This window comes from Gallus gallus, chromosome 20 (genome assembly GCF_016699485.2).
Source record: "Gallus gallus isolate bGalGal1 chromosome 20, bGalGal1.mat.broiler.GRCg7b, whole genome shotgun sequence".
NCBI lineage: Eukaryota > Metazoa > Chordata > Aves > Galliformes > Phasianidae > Gallus > Gallus gallus.
Window position 1 is genome coordinate 12,426,002 of NC_052551.1, and position 21,109 is coordinate 12,447,110.

The window sequence follows — 21,109 nt, forward strand, 5'->3', positions numbered from 1 at the left end:
GAAGGGGTGAAACGAGCACCAACCTTCTGCACAAGTGCAGGTGCTGCCTGTGCTTGGGAATGGGCAGCTCTTGGAAGCATCTCATCCCGCTGCTGAAGCACTGAACTCAGCTGCACAGTTCTGGTCAGGACTCTTAAAAACATGGAAGAGTTTGTGTCCAAGCTGCTGATGTAACCCACTTGTAAGAAGCTTTTTGCTGAGGGGTTTGTCCTTTGGGAAGCTCAGAGCTCACAACACGGGCAGGAATTTGCATTCCAGATGAATGGCACTTTGTGGTCGATCAGCTTAATTTTCAAAATAGATTACATCTAGCAGAAGGACTTAAATAGGTGCACTTGTTCCATAGCAATAACACTCAGATAAGGCACTGTATAACCAGAGTGCTTTAAATTCATACTCATTTTTATGCATGTAAATTACAGACATCAGCACGCTTTCACTTTTCTGCTGGGTTTGTTCCAGATTTCACAGTAAATCAGTCAGGTACTCCTTGGGCTGGCACTGAGCTTAACAGTCTAGATTGCCTTAGATTGCTTCGTACACAAATTCTAAAAGTAAAATTGTGTTTCACAGTAACCTCTCCAGAGCAAGATGCGTCCTCCTTGCACTGATAGGGCTGTGGGCATAACAACGACTTGCAGTTAAGCAGCTCAGCATCAGAGACAGACCCAGTTTATTCTACATAAATGAATTTTGCCTATTCAGCTGCTTGTTACAATGCTGTCTATCGTTTTTATAGTAGAAAAATCTACCTGCTAATGTCTGATTCAAGGGAATTAATATGGAAAACACAATTTCTCTGCCACCTGTTCTATAGATAATGTACCTGTTGAGCAGAGTGATGCAGAGTAACTCATGCAGGAGGCCGGGGGAGCCCTGCTTGGAGAGAGCTGCAGAGTGTGACGTGGTGCATGAAGGAGTGCTGGATTTGCAGCAGAATGCTTTTATGTCCACTGAATGGGTGAAGTATGAACCATATCTTTTTCTGTGGCACCTTCTAAAACACCTGCTCTGTTTGTCCGTGGTCCGACATGGCTCACACTGTCAAGTGAGAGGAGAGAAAAAAAAAGTTCATCTACCAAAAGCTAATGAAAAAAAAAAAATGACCCCGTAATTATCTGCACAGGGCAATTACTGCAAACAAAACTTCACGGTTCACACAAAATGATTTAATTGTTTGTAAAGGGCTACTGCTGTATGTGTGCACTGTCCCCAAGTGCGTCACAGGATTTGTCACCTTTCAACTTTTAATAAGTTCATTAACAAAGAAAAATTGATTTTTATTTGTCTCCTGAAGCAAAGCCCTTGTGTTGCTTTCCGCTTGGTGTTTATCCTCTCTCTCTCTCTCTCTCTATTTTTTTTTTTTTTGGCAAAGTAAATAATGGTGGAAACATCTGGGGACCCATTTGAACTGAAAGTCCCTGCTTCCAAGAAAGGAGAGGTCAATATAATGGCCGGCTCTGTTAACAGTTCATATCACTTTGATTGTTTATGTGGGAGTAGATGCAATTCATAGTTTATGTTTAATTGTTCTGGTGCTGCAAAACTCATTTAAATTCCTCATGTAAAACCTCAACCAACTAGCCACGCCTTAGAGAGAGGGAGGGAAAAGCAGGCCTGATGGAACTGCCAGAATGATAAAGAAATTCAGTAAACCTCTGGAAAAAGGAGAATGCAAATTCTGAAATAAGAATAAAATACAAATATGGTAAAGCCCCACACTTAGTGAGTGTGAGGCCTTTGCCATAAGCAGCAGAGCTGAACCTTAGAAGAGACCAAAGCAGGAGATTCTGCTGCAAAAGGAACTATGTATGGTCTGGCAATTTCTGCAGGGAATAATTTAGCATTAGAACAGGTAATGCCCACATTTGGGTACTGCCACTCCCGATGGAAACCCTTCAGTGGAGAGCACTGTGCCTGCTTTCTCCTCAGTGAGATGTGGGAATGAGGGGGAGCAGGATCAGTTCTCATGGAGAAATAGGATAGAAGACTGTGGAGGCATACTGATGATAGAAAATGCCTTAACAAAGACAACGTTTATATAAGTATGTAGACAGAAACGAATGAACTGTATATTCACTCCCTGCCCTTCAGGTACTTGGTACAACTACGTGAAGGAGAACTGACTTTATATTGCATAGGTCTGGGAGCAGAGAGCAAGAATGCATGCCCTGCGATGAACACAATTCACTTGTCAGGTGGTAATGTGAGTGTCAGCAAGGAGAATGAATGCGGTACCTTTTTGGTCCAGACCAAAGGACACAATTATCTGTAAGTATAGTTGGTAATTAATTCTTTGATAAAGCAGAACAACTGAAAGCAATGTCAGGCAACAGAGAATCTCAGTGCCATGGAACAAAATATGGTGGGGAGAACTAAGACCATCAGATTTGTGTAGGTAACTCCTCCCATAGCCTTGAAGTAGTTTGACAAATACTTCAACAAAGAATCCAGAGTGCTACGTTGTAGAATTGAGAAGGTGCATTGAAACAGTGTCCACACAGACGCCTCTAGTGGTCATGTCAGGAGCCAATGAAGAACCACATCAATTGGTTGATTAGACAAATTTGTGAGCAGGTTCTGACCGGCTTGTGCACCAAGCTTGGTAAGACTCAGCACACTGTTCACCTTCCCCAAGGTGGAGAAGAGGAATTATGAGGTAACTGCATCACAAAGTCAATGCATAGCAAAACTTCAGCTCTGTGACCTTAGACATGTAAGCAATTAACTCTGTCTGAAAAGGTCAGAGTCAGCAGCACTGGGCTCCTTTGGCAAGTAAAGGTGCTGAACGTCATTCTGCTTAAATAAGAAATATCTGTGGCTATATTAGTCAGCATGTTATTTACACTTCCTTATATTTACAATTGACATTCTCCAATTTCAGGTTTCGAATACCCTTTACTGTCCAAAATTACAGGACAGAGGTTGTTAGCAAGCTCCGGAATGAATGGGTGTCTCTCATAGAAAGGTACTGTGAGCTGTGCAAGGGTGGTTCTCTGTCCCAGGAGGAATCCCAAGGAGACACCTCCTCTGAAGCTGATTATGAGAATGTTACTGTAGCTCTGAATGAACAGAAGGAGGAGGCCCTCCATTTCGGTGTGAGTGCTGCAGCAACAAGTCTGAACAAGCGTTCAAACTCACAGACAAAGCCTGTGAAGGGAGACGTAGCCCCAGCATCAGCATCTACTCCAGTTCCCATAAGTAAGGTGGAGGTGCCACCAGCCCCACCCGCGTTCTTCCAGTCCTGCAGCCTTTCTCCCTTGGCAAAGAGAACCAAAGCCTTTCACTGGGATGTTGTTCCTTGTGACAAGGTAAGGGTGAAACTGACAGTAACTGCTTAATAATAATAATAGAAGTAGCCTGGATTACACATATAGTTACTGTAAAAATTCAGCTATGCAGGCAAATGACCTGAATGCCCTTTGTATGTTTGGAATCGAACAAAGTGACCCTGTTCTGGCTTTTTCTTTTCCCTGCCACTCCTATCTTTTTAGATTCCAAAATCCATTTGGGGTTCCTGTGACCCAGCCAAGAAAAAGATAGATGCATCCAGACTCTGCGAGCAGTTCCAGGTCCAGGACGTGGCGGTGTTTTCAGGCAATGAACCTTCAGTGAATCAGCACATCATGTTAGACAGAAAAATTGCACATAACTTCAGTAAGTAAGAACGGTGTACTTCCATTTGTATGCATTTTCTATTCATGATTTCTACCATTTGGTGGGTAAAAGAGGTAATCCTGTGTCTAAATCACCACTTAACTCAGTGCCTCTCTACTCATTTGTGAGCATAGACCTCCTGGTTCAGTTCTGTAAGTGTGGTCCTTCATGATGCAGAGCAGAAATATCACATCCCTCCTCCTATGTGAAACATTTGAGCGTGCCCTCCAGCTGTGATGCTGTTATCTTAGGGCAGATGTTTATCATCATGTATGACACCTGTGAAATAGCTGCTAAAAGTGGGACTTGAAAGGCTTTCCAAATGTTGTGAGCTGGCCAGGTGGAACAAGTCAGCAGACACCAGCTTTGTAACTGGCTTAGACTGTGACTGTCTCGAATGATCACAGACTGGATTCTTTCCTCTCATAACCTGGGTATGATTGTGCCTTTCTGCTTAAGGCCTGACCTAGAACAGGTTTTCACAGCTAATGAGATGATTCAGCATATAGTTCTGCTCTTACTGGTGACGTGATGTAAAGTTCTTTCAGTGACTCTAGTGAGAAGTAACAGATACTAAAGAAGCAAGGGTAGAAATGTAGAATCATAGAATGATAGAATGGCTAGGATTGGAAGGGAGCACAAGGATCACTGAGTTTCAGCCCTTCTGCCACAGGCAGGACCACCAACCTCCAGAACTTGGTAACTGGTCTTCAATGACTGCTCTGATTTTTGCAGAGGTGGCTTTAAAAGAAATAATAAAATTATATAACATAGTGCAGTGTTAAGAAATGTTATATGTGTAAAGAGCTCGTTTTGAAGTCATAATGATTTCAACTTCATGAATATTGATAAGAAGGAATAGACTTTGGAGATTGTGGAAAGTTTTAACTGAGAACTGTAAATGGAAATAACTTGTTGGAATTATTGCAATTACAGGCTGATAATTTGAAGGATTAAAAGGAAGTGAGTGATACAAAAGTCCTGTTTTAGATAAAAAGAATCCTGTAATAGCACTTCTATCTGCAAAATTATTCCAGTTTCTTTTAGGAAATTTCTTTCATTTGGTTTGCAAATAGCACCATTCTTCCTTTTGATCCTACTCCTCTTACAGATTCTTTCACTGACACATTCTATGTCCAATTCTTAATCTTATCCTTAAAGTCCCATCAATGAGATTTTTGACATATACTTATTTCAGTGGACAGTTCTCAGATCAAAAGTTATTCCTATCTCAGAATTCTGATTAATCTTCCTGCAAGAGCTGCAAACCACAGTTCTTAAATTAATGACTAAAAAGATGAAGCTCCAAGATGCCAATAGGAGAAAATCTCTTGAGAATTTGAGTGGATGTCCAAGCTCTAAGGAAAAATTAGAGTTCTGGGCAAAGATCTGCACATTAAGTTCAAACCCGGGGTAGAATAGAATGCAAATAAAATCTAGGTTATCTTACACAGAGAACAATGTACCAGAAAGAGAGAAACAAGAAAAATACATTCCCTTTAACAAAGGGAGAGATTTGGGGAGGTGGGCATTAATCCAAAACTGAAACCTTGTGGGTGAAAAACTGACTTAGGGATCAAAACATCAGCTCCTGTGACTTGATGGGTGCTTGTTTCTCTGCATGAGAACCAATTTTCCGTGTCAAATCCTTATTTTGCCAAAGAAGATACCTTGAGACTTAAGATGACATGGTAATTTTGGGGAAAAAAATTACAGAAATGAGCAGAAATTGAGCAGGAGTTACTTAGATGTCAATTTTAATTTTGAAGAAAAAATACTGATTGCTTTTTGGAATGAGGGAAAATTTAGAACGTAGGCGTGGACTTGCTTGCTTCCAAAGAGGTGTGAATGCTGTAGAAGAATAGGACTTGGATTTGGTTTAAAGGTGAATCGCTGTATTCAGATAAATCACTATTCATCTACTTGAGGTTTTCACAGGTACTGTGGGAAATGAGTTCAACAGCTGTATCACTGACAGATACAACAACATATGAATGTGAGAGTAGGAACTAGTGTGGAATTTGTGCCACAAATATTTTCATTAGAAATCCAGTTCTTGGCACTAATGCAAGGGAGACAAGGAGCTGAAGCATCCCCGTGTGACCTATTCATGACGGAGAACACCTTAATTAGCAACTGATGACTTCTGTAAACTCTGATGACTAGAAATTATTCATTGGCTCATTTCAAATACTGACAATGTTCAAGAAAATCTAACACGTTTTGTGGATGGTTTGTGGAAAGGCTGTAGTTATTGCAAAACTCAGCCTTTTGCTGTGGATTATTCCCTCTGTCACTGGCTGCAGATTTCATCCTACCTGAAGAGATAGAGGATTGAAAAGGCACAGGGAGGTGAAAGATACAAGTCATAAAAGCATGGAAAGGAAAAAGGGAAGGTTCTGCCAGGCTTAGTGTTAAAGCTAGATCTCCTAACGGAGTTAAAGGGGTGGAAAGTGTGTCAGAGGAAGAATAAGAGGCATATACTCCATTGGCCAACACTCTCCTGAGCCGTTATTAGCTGATTCAGGCCACAGCATGTTCCTATAACCTGAAAATCTCTGTGCTCTTCTAGGATTGGAGACAGAAATGTGGTAAATCACAGACATCCCTCCTGAGTTCTCCTTCCCAACCCCCTGTGGGGCTCAGAAGAGTTAGCAGGGCCTCTAGGGCAACTTTCACACCATAGCTGAGAAGCAGTTAAAACCTCTTACTTTCTCTATTGATGCCTTCTGTTCACTCCTTTGTGCTTTCTTTTTCACTTTGTCATCCTTTGGTGGTAACGATGGAAACGGGTAGTAATTAATTTTTGTTTACTACATTGCCTTCATTTTTGTTGCACGATCTCCTGTCACTTCCTTTGGAACCCTAGAAATTAAGCAAAGCGAAAAAGAACAAAACCCAAACAAATGGAAATCTTAATTTCTTCATCCACCAAAGTACTGTAATATGTTAATATGGGATATTTGTATTCAGGGAAAAAATATGTTAAATGTAAAGCTGAGTGCAATAGAAATATATAATAATAAACATCTGAGTGCCTTCTGTTAACAGTATCTTGATAGCTCTGTCTCAAGCACTGACTATGTTCTGATGAATGCATTTTTGCTCGTCTACTGCCATGTGTATTTAAAGCAAATATGAAGGGTGAGTTTTACTTTAACATTACCAACAGCTCTTTCTTTTTGTTTTATTTTAAGTCTGAAAAGTAAATGTGAAATATCTGGGGGATTTTTCCTTCCCTGGAGCATTTTCTTCCATGTGATCTGAGGATCTTCTTTTCCCCAGGCATTTTTCTTAAAAGTTTCCGTGTAAAACCAAGTGAGCTGAAAGAAAAGCTGTACATTATACATGAAGAGAGTGGTGGCCTTACAGATGAACAGATTACGACGCTACGAAGGTAATCTTTCAGATTCACTTGTTTATTTATAACAAATGTTATGTTCTGAAAGCGAATTCTTCTGCAAGTAACAGGAATTCAGGAAGGATGCTATAGAGACATCAGATCTATCCTGACCACAGATAAAATGTGAGGGTTGCACACAGAAGGAGGCCCAACGTGTTACAGAAACTTCACTGTAGAGTATCAGTATTTCCGAGTGACAGAGGCTTGCAGGTTTAAAATTGCAGTTAAAATTAATAACATTAAATTTTGGGAACTTTTATTTTAAAAACCCACCACCACCACCACCACCCAAATAATAATTACACAAAAAGAAACACACTTCAGAGGCATGTGAAATTCGGATCGTATCTCTTCAACTGGACAAGAAAGGAGCTGCTCCCAGAGAGGTTCCCATTGCACTTTCAAGTCCCCATGCAAGGCATGCGACAGCTGTGCCACTTCATTGCATGTATTATTATGAATATATGAGGTGAAAATGAGAAAACTGAGTGTTTTGCTTAAAGGGATCTCAGGAAAAAAAAGCTGATAGAGGCAAAGAAAGTGAAGAAGTATTTTTTTTAACTGTAGATGTGCCTACCTCTTGTGGAGTGAGTTTAGTTCTGGCCTTACAGTTCTGACCTGATCCTCATTGTACAGTAGTGTTAAGTTTGCAGAATTGTTTTTGCACGTAGTAATGAGAACAGGTAGAACAGACGTGGAACATACAGAATTAATGTCATTGTGTGCAATGGGCACAACTTGCCTTGAGCGTGCAGGGATGTGGGGAAGACACCAAATGTTTCAGTGTTTTAAATGTGCCAGGCTCCCAAAGTGCTCTTCTCTGCTCGTTTTTCCAAGAAGTTGTTGCTGGAGAAAATCTGATTGACCACAGTCATAACTGCATAAAAGTCTGCATTGTTACCAGGTGCTTCTGAACGGTTGTCAGATGGTTGTTCATCCAATGAATGGAAGGAAGGCACATATGTATCATGCACAGAATTAATGAACCTCTTTGGAAAGTATATCAATTCCCTTCTGCTACAGTTTTACCTTCTCCAGAATGACCCACAGCACTGTAAATTGTCTGTAGATCTGCAGATGAACACTACTGACTTAATGTCAAGCCTTGTGCATGCATAAATGTTCCCAGAAATGCAGATCTAGCTGCAGGCCGTTGCTTTTGTTGCATCATTGGTTCAAATATCAATGAAGTACAAACGGTTAAAGAATAAACATGCAATATGTAAAACAAGAAAGTGGAGTAAGTTCTGATGCATGGAGTGGAATGGCATTGTGGCAGTGTTCAAGGATGAGGACATCTGATTTTCCTTTGCTGTTTTGCAGATACATGCTAACACCGAAGGATGCAGAGAAGTACCAGTCGTTCCGGGGGTGCCCCTCTGAGCTGCATATAGTCGATCAGTTTATGTTGGAGGTAGGAAGGCACAGTGTTAAAACACACTACATGCTATTTGTAATACCCTCTTCTGGAGAAAATCACTACAAAGAACTGCTCTTGGGAACTTAAATTTACAGTCTTAACAAGAGTAATTATAAGAAGGTTTATCTGAGAGAGTTGAGACAGTAAAAATATATAAAGAGATCTGTAAAATCCATTTTGTATCTCCTATTAATATGCCTTCCCCTCCCCCAAAACAAGAACCAGTTACTCTGAAATAGACCTCCGAAATCTCGAGACATAAAACTGTACAAACTTAATTGTTTTTGCTCGTGAGAAACGCATGTCGTTGACTTTAATGGTGTCTGGCCCTACAAGCCTTCTCTGTTCAATTCTATACAGATGTGTAGAATCCCCCACTTAGGCCAGAGGTTGGATCTCCTGCTTGCCGTACGTGAACTCCCTGTGAGCATGGGAGATTTGGAGCCTGTAAGTAATGACAGCTTCATTGCTCGTTACCAAAATCTGTCAGTTAAACATTAGGAGCTTTGGTGCACCTTTCAAAGCTGTCTGACTGGGGATCTTTTTTTTCCACTGTAGCAAGATATTTCATTGTTCATAATGGGAGCAATTAATAGTGTCATAACCCAGGCAGCCTAATGCAAGAAGTACCATTTCATGATACTGTTCAGACGTAAAGAGCAAAAAGGTTAAAAAAAAAATAACGATAGACTTTTTAAAAATAGATCTTGTCTTTGACGGAAACAGACCCACCTCCTGTGTCTGTTGCCTCAGAAGGAAGGCGGAGGCCCTGCAGAAGCAAAAGTTGATACTGAGTTTGATTGCAGGGAAACTGTACCAAGAATTTTGATTAGTCTTCAGCTGGTGTAAACAAGAGAGAGGTGAAGAATGGAGAACCTTATGCTGTGCTTTGGGCTATCTGCTTCCCCCGATGCTTGGCATTTGGAGCAATCTGGTGCATTCAAACAACAAAACACTTTTTCTTCTGAAGCATTTTGAGAGATGAGGTTGAAGTTCTCTTGGCAGGACTAGTTTGGTAGCCACAGAGGATCTGACCTCCATCTCAGGCAACTGTGCCAACACCAGCTTTGCTTTGCTGGAGAACAGAACTGCTCCTTCCTGACAGCCCCTGGCCTTCGCCAGAGGAAGCTGGATGGGAAGGTAGCAGTGTGACTTACTTCAGGTGGGGACAGCGAGGCATGGCAAAGAACAATTACAAGTACCATTGTTCTACTTGCATGTTTGTGTTTCAGCTGATAAACCAGAAAATCCAAGCAAGTAAGCAGCTGCATTCCAGCCAGAAATTTATTGCTGTCTTGGAGTACATTTTAGCCATTGGAAACCATTTAAATGAAAATGCGGGAAAAGAAAAGGCAAAAGGATTTCGACTGTCATCTTTGACCAAAGTGAGTAAATATTTTTCTTTTCATTAAGCCATTGTAATATAATGTATGTTAGCCATTAGCATTACCTCGGTTTTGCCCTGAGTGTGGAGAAAGGCAATCATTTTTAATGAGCAGCTAACTTTTTAACATCTGCTCTTGGTTACACCAGAAACAAACTCCTGTTTAATAATGTATTCTGTAATGTGCACTATAACAAGATGCATTTCCCCATTTCAGACAGCGGTGCTGGCTGGGTGGGGGCACTGTGATGTTGAATGTGTTGTGTTTCTAATGAGGGAGAACATCAAAATGCTGACGGCCCTGATATTGAGATCCCCTGGCTGGAAGAGACATCTGAACTGCAGGCCCTTGACTTAAAGAGTGTTTTGCAGCTTTGTGCAGAGCACTGTCATATGGACATGTTCCATTTCATTATCTGTAGGCTGTAGCCACAGCATTTCTTCTGTGGTGGAGTAATTCCTTGGTGCTTCTTTTTGCTCTAATGCAAAGCTTTTCTGCAACAAGTGGGCCCATGTAATTTTAGGTTCCAAAAGTGGAGTATAAATAAATGAACAAATGCAAAGGGAGGGAGATTTGTCTGGCTTAATGGTTCCAACACCCCCCACCCCACCAGTGCTCTTCTGGATGAATGGATGGGGAGGGAGGTGGCTGCTGTGATTTTTGTCTCTCCTGACAGAGATATGCTCTATGAACAAACATCACCTATGCCTGGTCTGTAAGTAGAAGATAGGAGGATTTTGTTTATATATATATATATATATATATATATATATATATATGTAAGATATCTTTTCCAACTGGAGACTTTAATATATGAGTGAGTGATTTATAACTCCAGTAGCAATTCTGAGACACAACTTTCTTTTTTAATAACAGTTGTAATACTGTATCAATCATAATGAAAAATGCCTACAAAATCATTTTCTGCCACAGTGCATCTTCCCAGATTCAATTAAGGAAGTTTACTGCCTTCACAAACACAACACACTGCTTTTATGTGGAAAGGAATGATGGCTTTGTTTGGAGGACCAAAACGAGTTGCAATCACTTATGATACCTTAAGTTATTAAGAATGTGTGAATAAGAAAACACAAAAGAACACAATGAAGGTGAACGGATGTGAAAGCATAAAGTTTGATCTTAACCGAGAATGCCTGAGAAGCTGCAGATTGAAAAGGAGATGTTTAATTTCATTGTGTTTTCTCTTCTCGTCAGATCTATCCAGGAGCTATCAACATCTCTGCTGCTCCTATGTTTTTTAAAGAAGTGTAACAGCTCGGTCTGTCAGTTACTGCTCCATTCTATTTGCAGTTATCTCTGCTGCGGGGCAAGGAGAGGACGTTCACCTTGCTTCATGCCCTTGTGGAACAGCTCTCCTTACATGAACCTGATCTGGTGAAATTTGCTCAGGAGCTGACAGAATTTGAGGCTGTTCCTGATGGTAAGAGGAGAGAGGGGGAGAAAGCCAGCAAATAATGGAATCCCTCAACTTTGGTTGGATCTTCCATCCTAAAGTATGAATGATATTTAGTGGTGCGTTTTTCCATCTCTTTCCAGCTTCCATGAAGGGCCTAAGTGCTGAAGTTGATGGTATGTAAATGTGGTTTCTAAACTCAGAGAGAGATTTTCATACATTGTGCAGTCGTTTGGAACAGGTTTTCATTGCACTTCTGTAGTTTGTAAAGAGAGGTAAATATACAAATATTGAGGTAAGGTGTTGCTATGGTGATATTTAGCCTGTCATTTTACTGTGAAGAATTTTTAAAAAGAAATAATAAAGCCTGCCCTGGAGGTTCAGAAATATAAAAAATATATACTGCTCATGGTAAATAGAGTTTATTTTAAGCTAGAGACATTAGCAATATGAGCACTCTGTCCCAGTTACTGCAGTAAGATTGTCTCAGAGCAGCCAGGGCAGCAGGAGGAACCTTTGCACAATTCAGCAGCGAAGTTCAAGAATGTCTTTGAACCAAACTGGAGTCCATCTCTAGAAAGGAGTCTCACACCACTGAAGTCAGCAGGAGAGGACAGAATAAAGTCCCTCAAATGGAAGACAGATTTTGGGAGACATTTACAACTTTGAACAGCACAGAAAGGTGACCGGCAAAGCCAGTGGATTTTAGAGTGAGCTCTTTGAGAGCTGATAGAGAAGATACCTACATGGGTAAAAATAACTTACATTGTGTTAAACATTTATGAAAATCTGTCTTTTGAGAATGTGGCACGGACATTGACCAAATGTCACCACAGACTAGTAATTCCCATTTCAGCTTCTTGTAACATAATTTAATGACCATTGCTCTCAGCTTTTGGTTTGAAAAACTCTTGTCCCCATTTTGCTGGGCCCAGGGAAGCAGACAGGCATCCAACTCTGGGCTACCAAAGGCAGTTTTTACTTTGTTCCAAGAAATGCCAGTTTAGTTTTTAGGAATATGTAAGTAGCTAGATATATGTGCATACAATCACTGTTTACCTTCAGTTGCTCATATTCTCCAAAGACCACGTTGGTACAGTTGAGTAGTGCAACAGGCATGGGAGCTATGGTACATTGCTGAGAGCTATCAAAGGAGAGGAGTTAGGAGACCTGGAGGAGTCTGACTGGCCTCTTCCCTCCTGGATTTCTGATGGGACCACTATAGAGCTCTCTCTTATCTTCCAAGTACTGTTCTCCAGAGCAGACAGGGAAAGAGATGGACAAAGTGCTTCTGATCCAGCCTTTCACACCAGGTTGTTCAAGGCATGTCCTGGGGCTCATGCAGAGTGTATATGAGCAGCATGAGTCAGTTCAGGACTGAGTCACTACATTCAAAGCCATGTCATCTCCTCCCATTCCATACAGCCAAAGCTCTCATGATGGCAGTCTGCTGTAGGACTTTCTGCCAACTGACAAAATTTCTTATTGTTATAAAGTGGAGAATTTTTGTTCTTCTATTTTTAACAGAAGCCTGAATTTTCTATACAAAAAGGTAGGTTGGAAGAATGTTATTTTCACAGCTAATTCCTAAAACCTAGGGAAAGTCAGATTTACAGCTGCTGCATAACCACACTATTGACCTCTTTATTACTCTGCAGTTGCCTGTGGGGTGATCACATACTATTTCTTTCCCATAAGATCCAGGCTTTCTTTAGGATTTCTATTTTAAAACAGAAATTAAATATATCTAGATGAACATATTATAGACCCAGAGTCTCCTAACTTTTATGTCTCTTATAAATAAGACATTTGCATTCCTTTGGACACAACTGCACACTCATAAAATTTCTCATTTTCTTTCTCCTTTGATAGTTCTAAAAAAGGAGTTGGAAAATGTTACTCAGTGCAGGCGGCTTATCAAACCCAGGACAACCAAGGCAATGCCCCAGGAGTCACAGTTCTGCAGGGAACTGAAGGTAACGTTATCCCAACCCTACAGTGGGCTGGAGATGAAAGATAAGTAACCTCCTTGGTTTGTGATGAATCCTGCACTGACAAGTGGACTGGGAGCACCTGAGGAAAAGCAGACCTTTATTTTTCTCTGATAGCGTTTGATGAGGCATGGGAATGCCTTTTCAGAGCTTCTGTATGTCTTGCTTTTGCTACACAGGCAAACGGGCTGGAATGGATGAGGAGCAGATAGCTTCACAGTCAGCCACAATAAGCACTTTGGAATTACAGCAATTTCAGAGCATGTATGGATTTGTAGCAACTCCCTCTGCCTTCAGACAGCAGGGAAAATAGCATGGGGAAACAGCATCCAGGAGCTAGGCTGAATTGTGATTACAGGTTGGCCTAAGATGATTCTGCCTGTGCTAATGGCAGAGCGAGGTGGGCAGGGGAGCACAGAGGAAGGAGCAGCTGAGGACGTGCTGGTCACCCTGTATGCTTCTTGAATACATATTAAGTCATCTAAAATATATATGGTACAAAGAAACAGTGATTAAGAAATTTTGTTTCAGAAGTTTAAGGCTTTGTTTTTCACTCAGTGAGAGCTGGTAACTGTGAGTGGCTGCCCTGCTCACAAAAACGCTGGGCAGTGCCTAATGGATTTTGTTTTTTGTCTCTGATGCCTTCGTATTCTCAAGGAATTATGTGCTTGATGTGTGCCTATCTGCTGTGAAACGTGAAAGTTTTGTGACGTGAAAATTTTGGCCTGAATTCTCTCGTTTTCACTATTTAATATCTGCTCTAATGTTACACTCCTATGCCAAACTAAGAATTTTTACTTTATCACAGGATTTGATTCAGAAATATGAAGGGGATCTATCCCAGCTGTCAAAAAGATGTGAAGAAATGAAGAAGCTTTATAGCAGTGTGCTGGTACGTCTCATATTAAAATGCAGTGAAAGAAATCTAAATTTCTTAAGAAAAGAAGAAAAACGCAGAAGTTCCCATGCTTCCCCGTGCCCTGTAGTAATACAGTCCACAGGATGTGGACATTGATGGGATGTTTTGAAAGACAATCTGTTATTTATTCTTCTTGAGGGTTTATAGCTCACTTTTTAAGTGTTGATGGTCCAAAAGTACATATGTAAAAAAGTGGGGGTTCAGAATCTCAAGTTTTCTCCCAGCTGCTTTTTCCCTCCCTTCCCCTTATTTTCTAGGTAGGCATTTTATACATTTCTCTCACTTTGAATGGATTTATTTCTTCCAAATAATGTTCTTGCTGGGCAGATCCTTTTGTATATTTATGAGGCAGTGAAAATGTAAAGCAAATATAAAACAGGATGGGTGATCAAAGCCCAGACCATCAGCTGAACAGCGCCAGGAAGGAACAGCCTGGCTCAGCTGGGGACTATCTGATGTGGAAACGGGCTGTAGGTAGCCATGGAAATCACATTGCTCATGAAACAAAAATCCACAGGCCTACCTCTGTGATTTCATATTCTGCTTATAAAATCAATACTGACCTTGGCATGTGACACTTCTGTGGAATTAACAATAAATTGGAGGTAACTGCCTGTGGAATAGCCATGGGCTATCAACTTCTCGCAGATGGTCGTTAGCTCCAGGAAATGCCTCTCTCATTGCTGTTTAATTGATGGTACGCTACAGGTGGGTGGTGAGGTGTGCCAAAGATCAAGAACCTGGAGCACCCAGGAGGTGCAATTAGGAACACAACAGGCCAAACCATTAATCAGGTATCACTGGTTAATGTGCAAGTTTCTGTGGCTGCATTATATGTGAGTTTCCAAGTTCTCAGCAGAGGGTTTGCTCCCAAGAGTATCTTAGGTGTGCAGGTAATGACGGATAGCTGTCCAAACCTGCCTATCTACATTCAGCTGCAATTTGCAATTTGGAAATACAACTACACTGCTGTTCAGCCTTGGAAGAGCTGTACCTCCTGGTTATGTGGTAGTTCTCTATTGCAGGCAAGACAAGAACTTGTATCAATACAAGGTGCCTTTTTAAGCCTTTCATGGGAACCTTTGGAGCATGTTCTCTATGTCTTCTGCTCAATTAGAAAACCATTTAAAATGGAGTTATGTTCTTTAACTCACTGATACCATTAAGGAGGATCTTTGGGAATGTTGACAAACCTCTTGAATTAAACCTCATCAACAATTTTAAGACTAAAATTACTTTTCTGTCCTAGAACTGGAAAATGCACGTGGAAGTGATTTTAATTAATGCAGAAATCCCTCTCCTAGCAATTAACTTTGTAGTATGACTGCTTTTCACCACTTGTTTTGCAGTAGAGCAAACGTGATGCCAATATTCAGGTTGCTTTTGAAAGTCTTCCAATCTGTTCAGCTTTTTCGGGTGAAAAGAAGAGAACGGGGAAAGGTGTCTCCTCGATGGATTAACATTGCTTCCAAATATCCACATAAACGTGAAATTTCTTGTTTGCAAAACAAAATACCAAAAAATTAAAGCATTTTGGTTTAAATCTGTTGCTACCATGTCCACCATGATTCCATAGTGGATATAAACCATTTCCCTAAAGTGCTTCTTTTCTTTTATGGATGGATTCATCTAAAAAACTGCAAACCCAGGAACCTTGACAATGTAATGGTTTTCTGCTCTTTGGTGGTAGATCTAGAGAAGCTGCTTTGTGCAGAAAACCAGGAAACAGTTACTGTGGTAATTTAATGACAACTCCCATGGCCACTTCTGCTTCAGATGTTTTGAACCTCAGTTTTAATTTGTCCATTTTTTTTGCATATTTTGTCCAGCTCTAAGTTTTCTGATTGATTAATAATGATAACGAAAGCATTCAGCCTTTCTCTTGCTCTCTTCATTGCATTACAATCTTGGACATGGATTAATTTATTTGGATAATATCAATGTTAAATATTTTTCTCTTTTAAATTTACAGGTAAAATTTGGGGAACCACAAGACCTGGACTCTCAGGAGCTGTTTGGATGGATATCTACATTCATCAGTGAGTTTAGGAAGGCCTGTGCTGAAGTCATGCAGTAAGGACAACACTACTCATAAAAAGGGGAGAGCAAAGTGTAGGAAACTACATTTAAGTTAATGGTTTTGAAAATTGGCCTGCCAATAGGGTGCACATACCATACAGTTTGTATAGCAGTATAATTTGTTTTAAAGATGTATTCAATTTATAAAGTGTAGTTTTGCAAGTGGTATCAGACCTGTGGCATTGCAGGTTGCTTATGAGACTGCTTCACTTCTTTCTATGTATGCACCTAGAGATACCTGGACATTTAGAAAGGAGACACTCTTGCTATTTTGTAATTTCTCTTCTGCCTGAATTTCAGCTGTCACTGTCAGTGAATAAATTTACATATGGTGATCTAATTTTTAATTATTCTTTTTCTGTAGTTTAAAAAAAACCAAAAACATTTAGCATAAAATCTCGATTGTCTCCAGCCATCAAAGCAGTGCAGCTTCAGTATTTAATGAAGAACCTGATAGGTGGTTTCCCCCAAAGTAGTACAATAAGGCATCACTTTTTTAGGGCTAAAATACTGTGGAAGTCAATCAGTGTGTGAAATTCGCTTTGGTAGGAAGAGAATATCAGAGAAATGAAATAAAAACATGTCAGGCATCCAAGTAACGCACAGTGAAAGTAATTATGGATGGTTTTCAAAAGTGAAAATACTTTTGTTGCACTTGTTGGCTTTTCCGTATTTTTAATTAAAATAACTACTTGCAGCTCAAAAATACAAGAAAAGGAAGGCTGTAAATGCAAAGATAAAAAGGGATGTGTTCAGCACTGAAAGCAGAAAATAATCCTATGAAGCCATTGATAAAACATTGTATTTTCTCTACCAGTTTTACAGCATTGTTCCATAAAATGTGAATTCTGTGACTCCTTTTAGATCTGCCTGCCCAAGTCTCTCAGTATTTTTGGCTTTGACAGAAAGTACAACAGATAGAAATGCTGAACAGTCTCCTAGGCTTCAATATTGAAAGAAATTAGAACTATCCTCTCTGAAAGGCTGAGATACATCTAAGCCTAAAATTGCTTTATTAGAGTGCCCTCTCCAGTGCCATGTGAGATTTCTTCCTATCCAGATGCCAGGCATTATGCAGGTGTGCTGAAGAGCAATGATGTAGCTGCTCTTTCAGCTGTGTTTGGGTAAAAGGCAAACCTGGAGCCTCCTGTGAATGCGGGCATCACTGTGTAATACATCTGCCTTAAATCCACCTCTCATCCCAGGGGAGTTTTGAAAAACTGAGGAAGAAGCTCAGTGGACTCAATAGACACCCCCACACCAACCAACTAACAAAAAAAATTGAAGAAGCAAATAGAGGAATCTTGTTTCAGATGCAACATACTTGATTTCTACAATGCCAATGTTTTACTCGGGTCAGCATCAGAATAGTGACACCTGGCTGACACTGAAGTCAGTGGTGTCTGTATATCAGGACCTATAACATCTGTGTGTGTCAGGAGCTACAGCTGAAGATCACTCTGTTTTGGCTAGAAGAGGAAAATTCAATTCCTCTTTAATTTCTTGCATCTCTGTATCACAGTGCACTGCCCAGAGCTCATATGTACATCATTAACAACACTTGCAGTTTTTGATGTGTGTTATTCCCACTCCAAAATCGGAACCATCTTCATTTATATGTGAATCATGTAAGAAAACCCTGCATACAAGTGCCATTTCCATGGTATCTGGATCCCTGCATCCCTGAGCAGCATTTGTGATGGTCATGATAAGTTTCATGTTTTTCTGCCATTACTTTGGCTCAGGAGTCCTGGGAAGTCTCCTTTAACTAAGTAGTTTTCTCTTTTTTCTTTCTCCTGACTCTCTTTTCCCCCCAGCCTCTTTTCTGTCTTATTATACCTAACAGCTTGTACTTGTTTTATAGCCCAGCTGGCATGGCTTCTTCCAATTAAAAATATATTTTACACAGTAGTTGATATCTGTGTCTTTGCATGAATATCCTGGAGCAATCGTTTAAAAAATTAATGACCGAATACCTTCTTGGCAAGAAGCTCTGCCCCTCCAGAGGACACGAAGCTTTCCCAAGGAATGGGAGCTTACAGAGGAGACACGTTTCCATTTTCTCAAACAAGATATTTCTTCTGTGTTTGTGAGTGTCAGAGCTCATCTGATTTATATGTAAAAAGAAACAAACAGCTCATTCCCTTCTGCATTCCTTTTTCCCCCCAAATAACATTTTGCATAATATTGGTGGTTTTTTCTAGGTCTCTTTGAACCAACTCTCTCACTCTGTTTTAATGGTATTTGTCTGTACAGAATAATAGCTGTTACACCTCAGTGTTTATATAGACAAGCTCGAAATGTCTCTGCAGACAGTTTCTGTGGAACCCTTCCTTAGCAGCTGACAGCAGTACCCTGCAAACCTGCAGCCATAAATGCCCACATGTGAGGTGAGGCTCCAGGAGTGACCCCTCCCTGGATGGAGCACTCCTACAAGGAGCTGCCTTCCAGATCTGTAGTATTTGTAAGCCTGGGCTAACTGTTACCCTACAAAAGGCACCAAGCTTACTTTCAGCGTATTATGAAATGTGAAATCTGAATGAGGATTCAGTCCTGCTCAGTAGAATTGGTCTCAGTATTCAGTGGAGTGAAGGAAGGTTGTGGATCAGATGCTGTATGGATTTTTGTTTCAGCCCAGCTATGTAAGAGCTGCTGTCTACAGAAGGAATGAGATCTGTTGTGGTTGGTTGTTTCTTTGAGGTGCAGAGAATGTACGGCACTTCAGCAAGAACAGGAAGGATAATTTTGTATTAGACATTAATTATACCAGCAAGAACTTCTCTTCAGGACAGAGCTGTGGGCTGAGGAGCTGGTACCCATAGGGGCTCATTCCTATGGAGACGGTGGCTGCTCATGGTTTTTGTAGTCCTTGGGGCATTTTGCTTCCCCAGAACACCCATAGGAAGCAGTTTCCAGGAGTTATCAGCAGAGGACAAAAAGAAACACAGAATTGAGCTGAGGAACCTCATTTCTCCATAAAGAGAGTTAAAAATAAATGATAGCAGTCACCTGGGAAAGACATTTACAGTCCAGGGAGAGAAATTGCTAAGTTCAATGGATTTGATTCTTTAGCTGTGAAATAAGTGTATTGCTTTCCTCCTTGCATCTTTTTAAAGCATTCGCTACCACAAGGAGATATTTATTGTTCTTGACAGCCTTTTCTCTTCTGTTTGAGTTGGCACATTTCAATAGATGGCACTAAAAATCCTAATGCTGAGCCCTTCTCCATGACTTCCACTCCGAGGATCATCATGAGTCTTCCAGTACAACCTCTCCCTTCTGAACATCAAACAAGCAGTGCAGGCAATGGGCAGCCTCCTAATGCACTCTCTTAGGATCCTTTAAGGATAACTATTCCCTCATTGGCTTTTGCTATGAAAGCCACTCTGTGAGCAATTTCTCTGGGACAAATTCTCCTGAGGGGAGGTAATCTGTGCGCCTCTGCTGATGTCAAAAGGAGATGCACTAAATTACACCACTTCACTATCTAATTTTCTGGGGTTTTCTTGACATTGTGCTAGCAAACTGTATCAACAAAATGTGTTCAACAGTGTAAGCTAAATTGAGTGCCAGCAGATTATTGAATCCTTTGCAAACTCCATCCTGTGCGTTCTGCGCCCACATTGCTTGGGGGAATGGGTTCTGAAGATCAGAGCAGGCAGCAAACTGAGTTCCTTCCTCTTCCCTCCTACTAGAAAAGAACAGTTTTCCTGCTAGGCTATTTGTTTCCCTTATTTTCTGACCCCATCTGATTTTATTCCACCTTGGCAAAATGCACACTTCTTGTTTCATTCAAACGCAATTGAAAATCTGAGACCATCGCATAGGTCAACACAGTGCCTCAGAAGTTGTTTGTTTCCTAAAGCTGCACAAAATGTATCAGGTAGCTTAGCTAAAAATACAAAAAGGAGCTTGTTTTATTTATTTATTTTTTTTTCATGAGCTGAAATGCAATAGTAAACCAAGAATTTAATTTACTTTGTGATGAGTTATAGAGCTTTGAGTACCTGCCATAAAGGCGTTAATGTCTGTATGAGCATTAGGTGATTTTTTTTTTTTGTCTTAGTCCACAAAAACTCTCTATGAATGTTTTGGGAATACATATACATTAGGAAGAGATTTTCTGGATAGGTTTTGAATAAAAACTCACACAAGAAAAGCCAAGCTCTTTGTGGGCTGTTCCCAGCTGTGACTGATGATGACATTTACCAACATATTGATGTTGTGAACAACTGACCTATGAAGGAGTAAAATGAACTGGCAGGGTCTTAGCTTTACACCAATATAAAACTGGACTAAGTGCATAGGACTCAGTATAACTGAATTATTTGCAGACCTCCATCCAGTATCAGCAGAAACAAACTGCTGGACATGACTGCAGAACCTACCCAGGAGCATCTCCAGCCCTGATGTGCACTCTGTGCTCAGATCTGCAGCACTGAGCAAACAGAGGGTTTGGCTGGGTGAGAAATGCTGAATAAAGACCTGAAATGCCAATGCTGTCAGCAGAGCTGAACATTTGTACCCTCACACACAGGCAGACAAACAATTCGTTTTGTAAATCACCTCTAAGATTCACACTGAATTTCTAAATTCCATTTCCACAACACAGCCATCAAAGCACTGTTATTCAGTTAATTAGTTAGTTATTTTGTAACAGAACACCAGGGAAATTAAACAAGTTCCAAAAATACGAGCAGACAAATATTTTTTCATTGTATCTTTTATTTTGCTCCTGCAGAAATTCAGAAAGAAATACTCAAAGATGGGATGGTGTGATGAGGGCTACGTTCGAAATAGGCTAAGAGAGGGAAGGAGCTTAGAAAGCCAAGCAAGGTGCC

At 40.5% G+C, this 21,109-nt stretch overlaps 1 protein-coding gene across 5 annotated transcripts in view; it reads left to right on the forward strand.

The window, feature by feature from the left end:
- Positions 1-18,179, forward strand: part of LOC419333 (formin-like protein 16-like) — a 29,921-nt gene extending 11,742 nt beyond the window's left edge. For 3 of the 5 annotated variants that reach the window (XM_040651055.2, XM_040651057.2, XM_040651056.2), the window contains 13 exons: positions 818-966; positions 2,095-2,271; positions 2,885-3,311; positions 3,495-3,657; positions 6,943-7,054; positions 8,384-8,474; positions 8,817-8,927; positions 9,713-9,865; positions 11,177-11,306; positions 11,423-11,455; positions 13,152-13,255; positions 14,079-14,162; positions 16,162-18,179. In XM_040651055.2, the coding sequence (XP_040506989.1) occupies positions 818-966; positions 2,095-2,271; positions 2,885-3,311; positions 3,495-3,657; positions 6,943-7,054; positions 8,384-8,474; positions 8,817-8,927; positions 9,713-9,865; positions 11,177-11,306; positions 11,423-11,455; positions 13,152-13,255; positions 14,079-14,162; positions 16,162-16,266 (1,839 nt within the window). In that variant the 3' untranslated portion in view covers positions 16,267-18,179. The remainder of the gene's footprint in view (positions 1-817; positions 967-2,094; positions 2,272-2,884; positions 3,312-3,494; positions 3,658-6,942; positions 7,055-8,383; positions 8,475-8,816; positions 8,928-9,712; positions 9,866-11,176; positions 11,307-11,422; positions 11,456-13,151; positions 13,256-14,078; positions 14,163-16,161) is intronic. The other 2 variants (XM_025142314.3, XM_417501.7) reach the window with 1 other exon arrangement.
- The last annotated feature ends 2,930 nt before the right edge of the window (positions 18,180-21,109 follow it).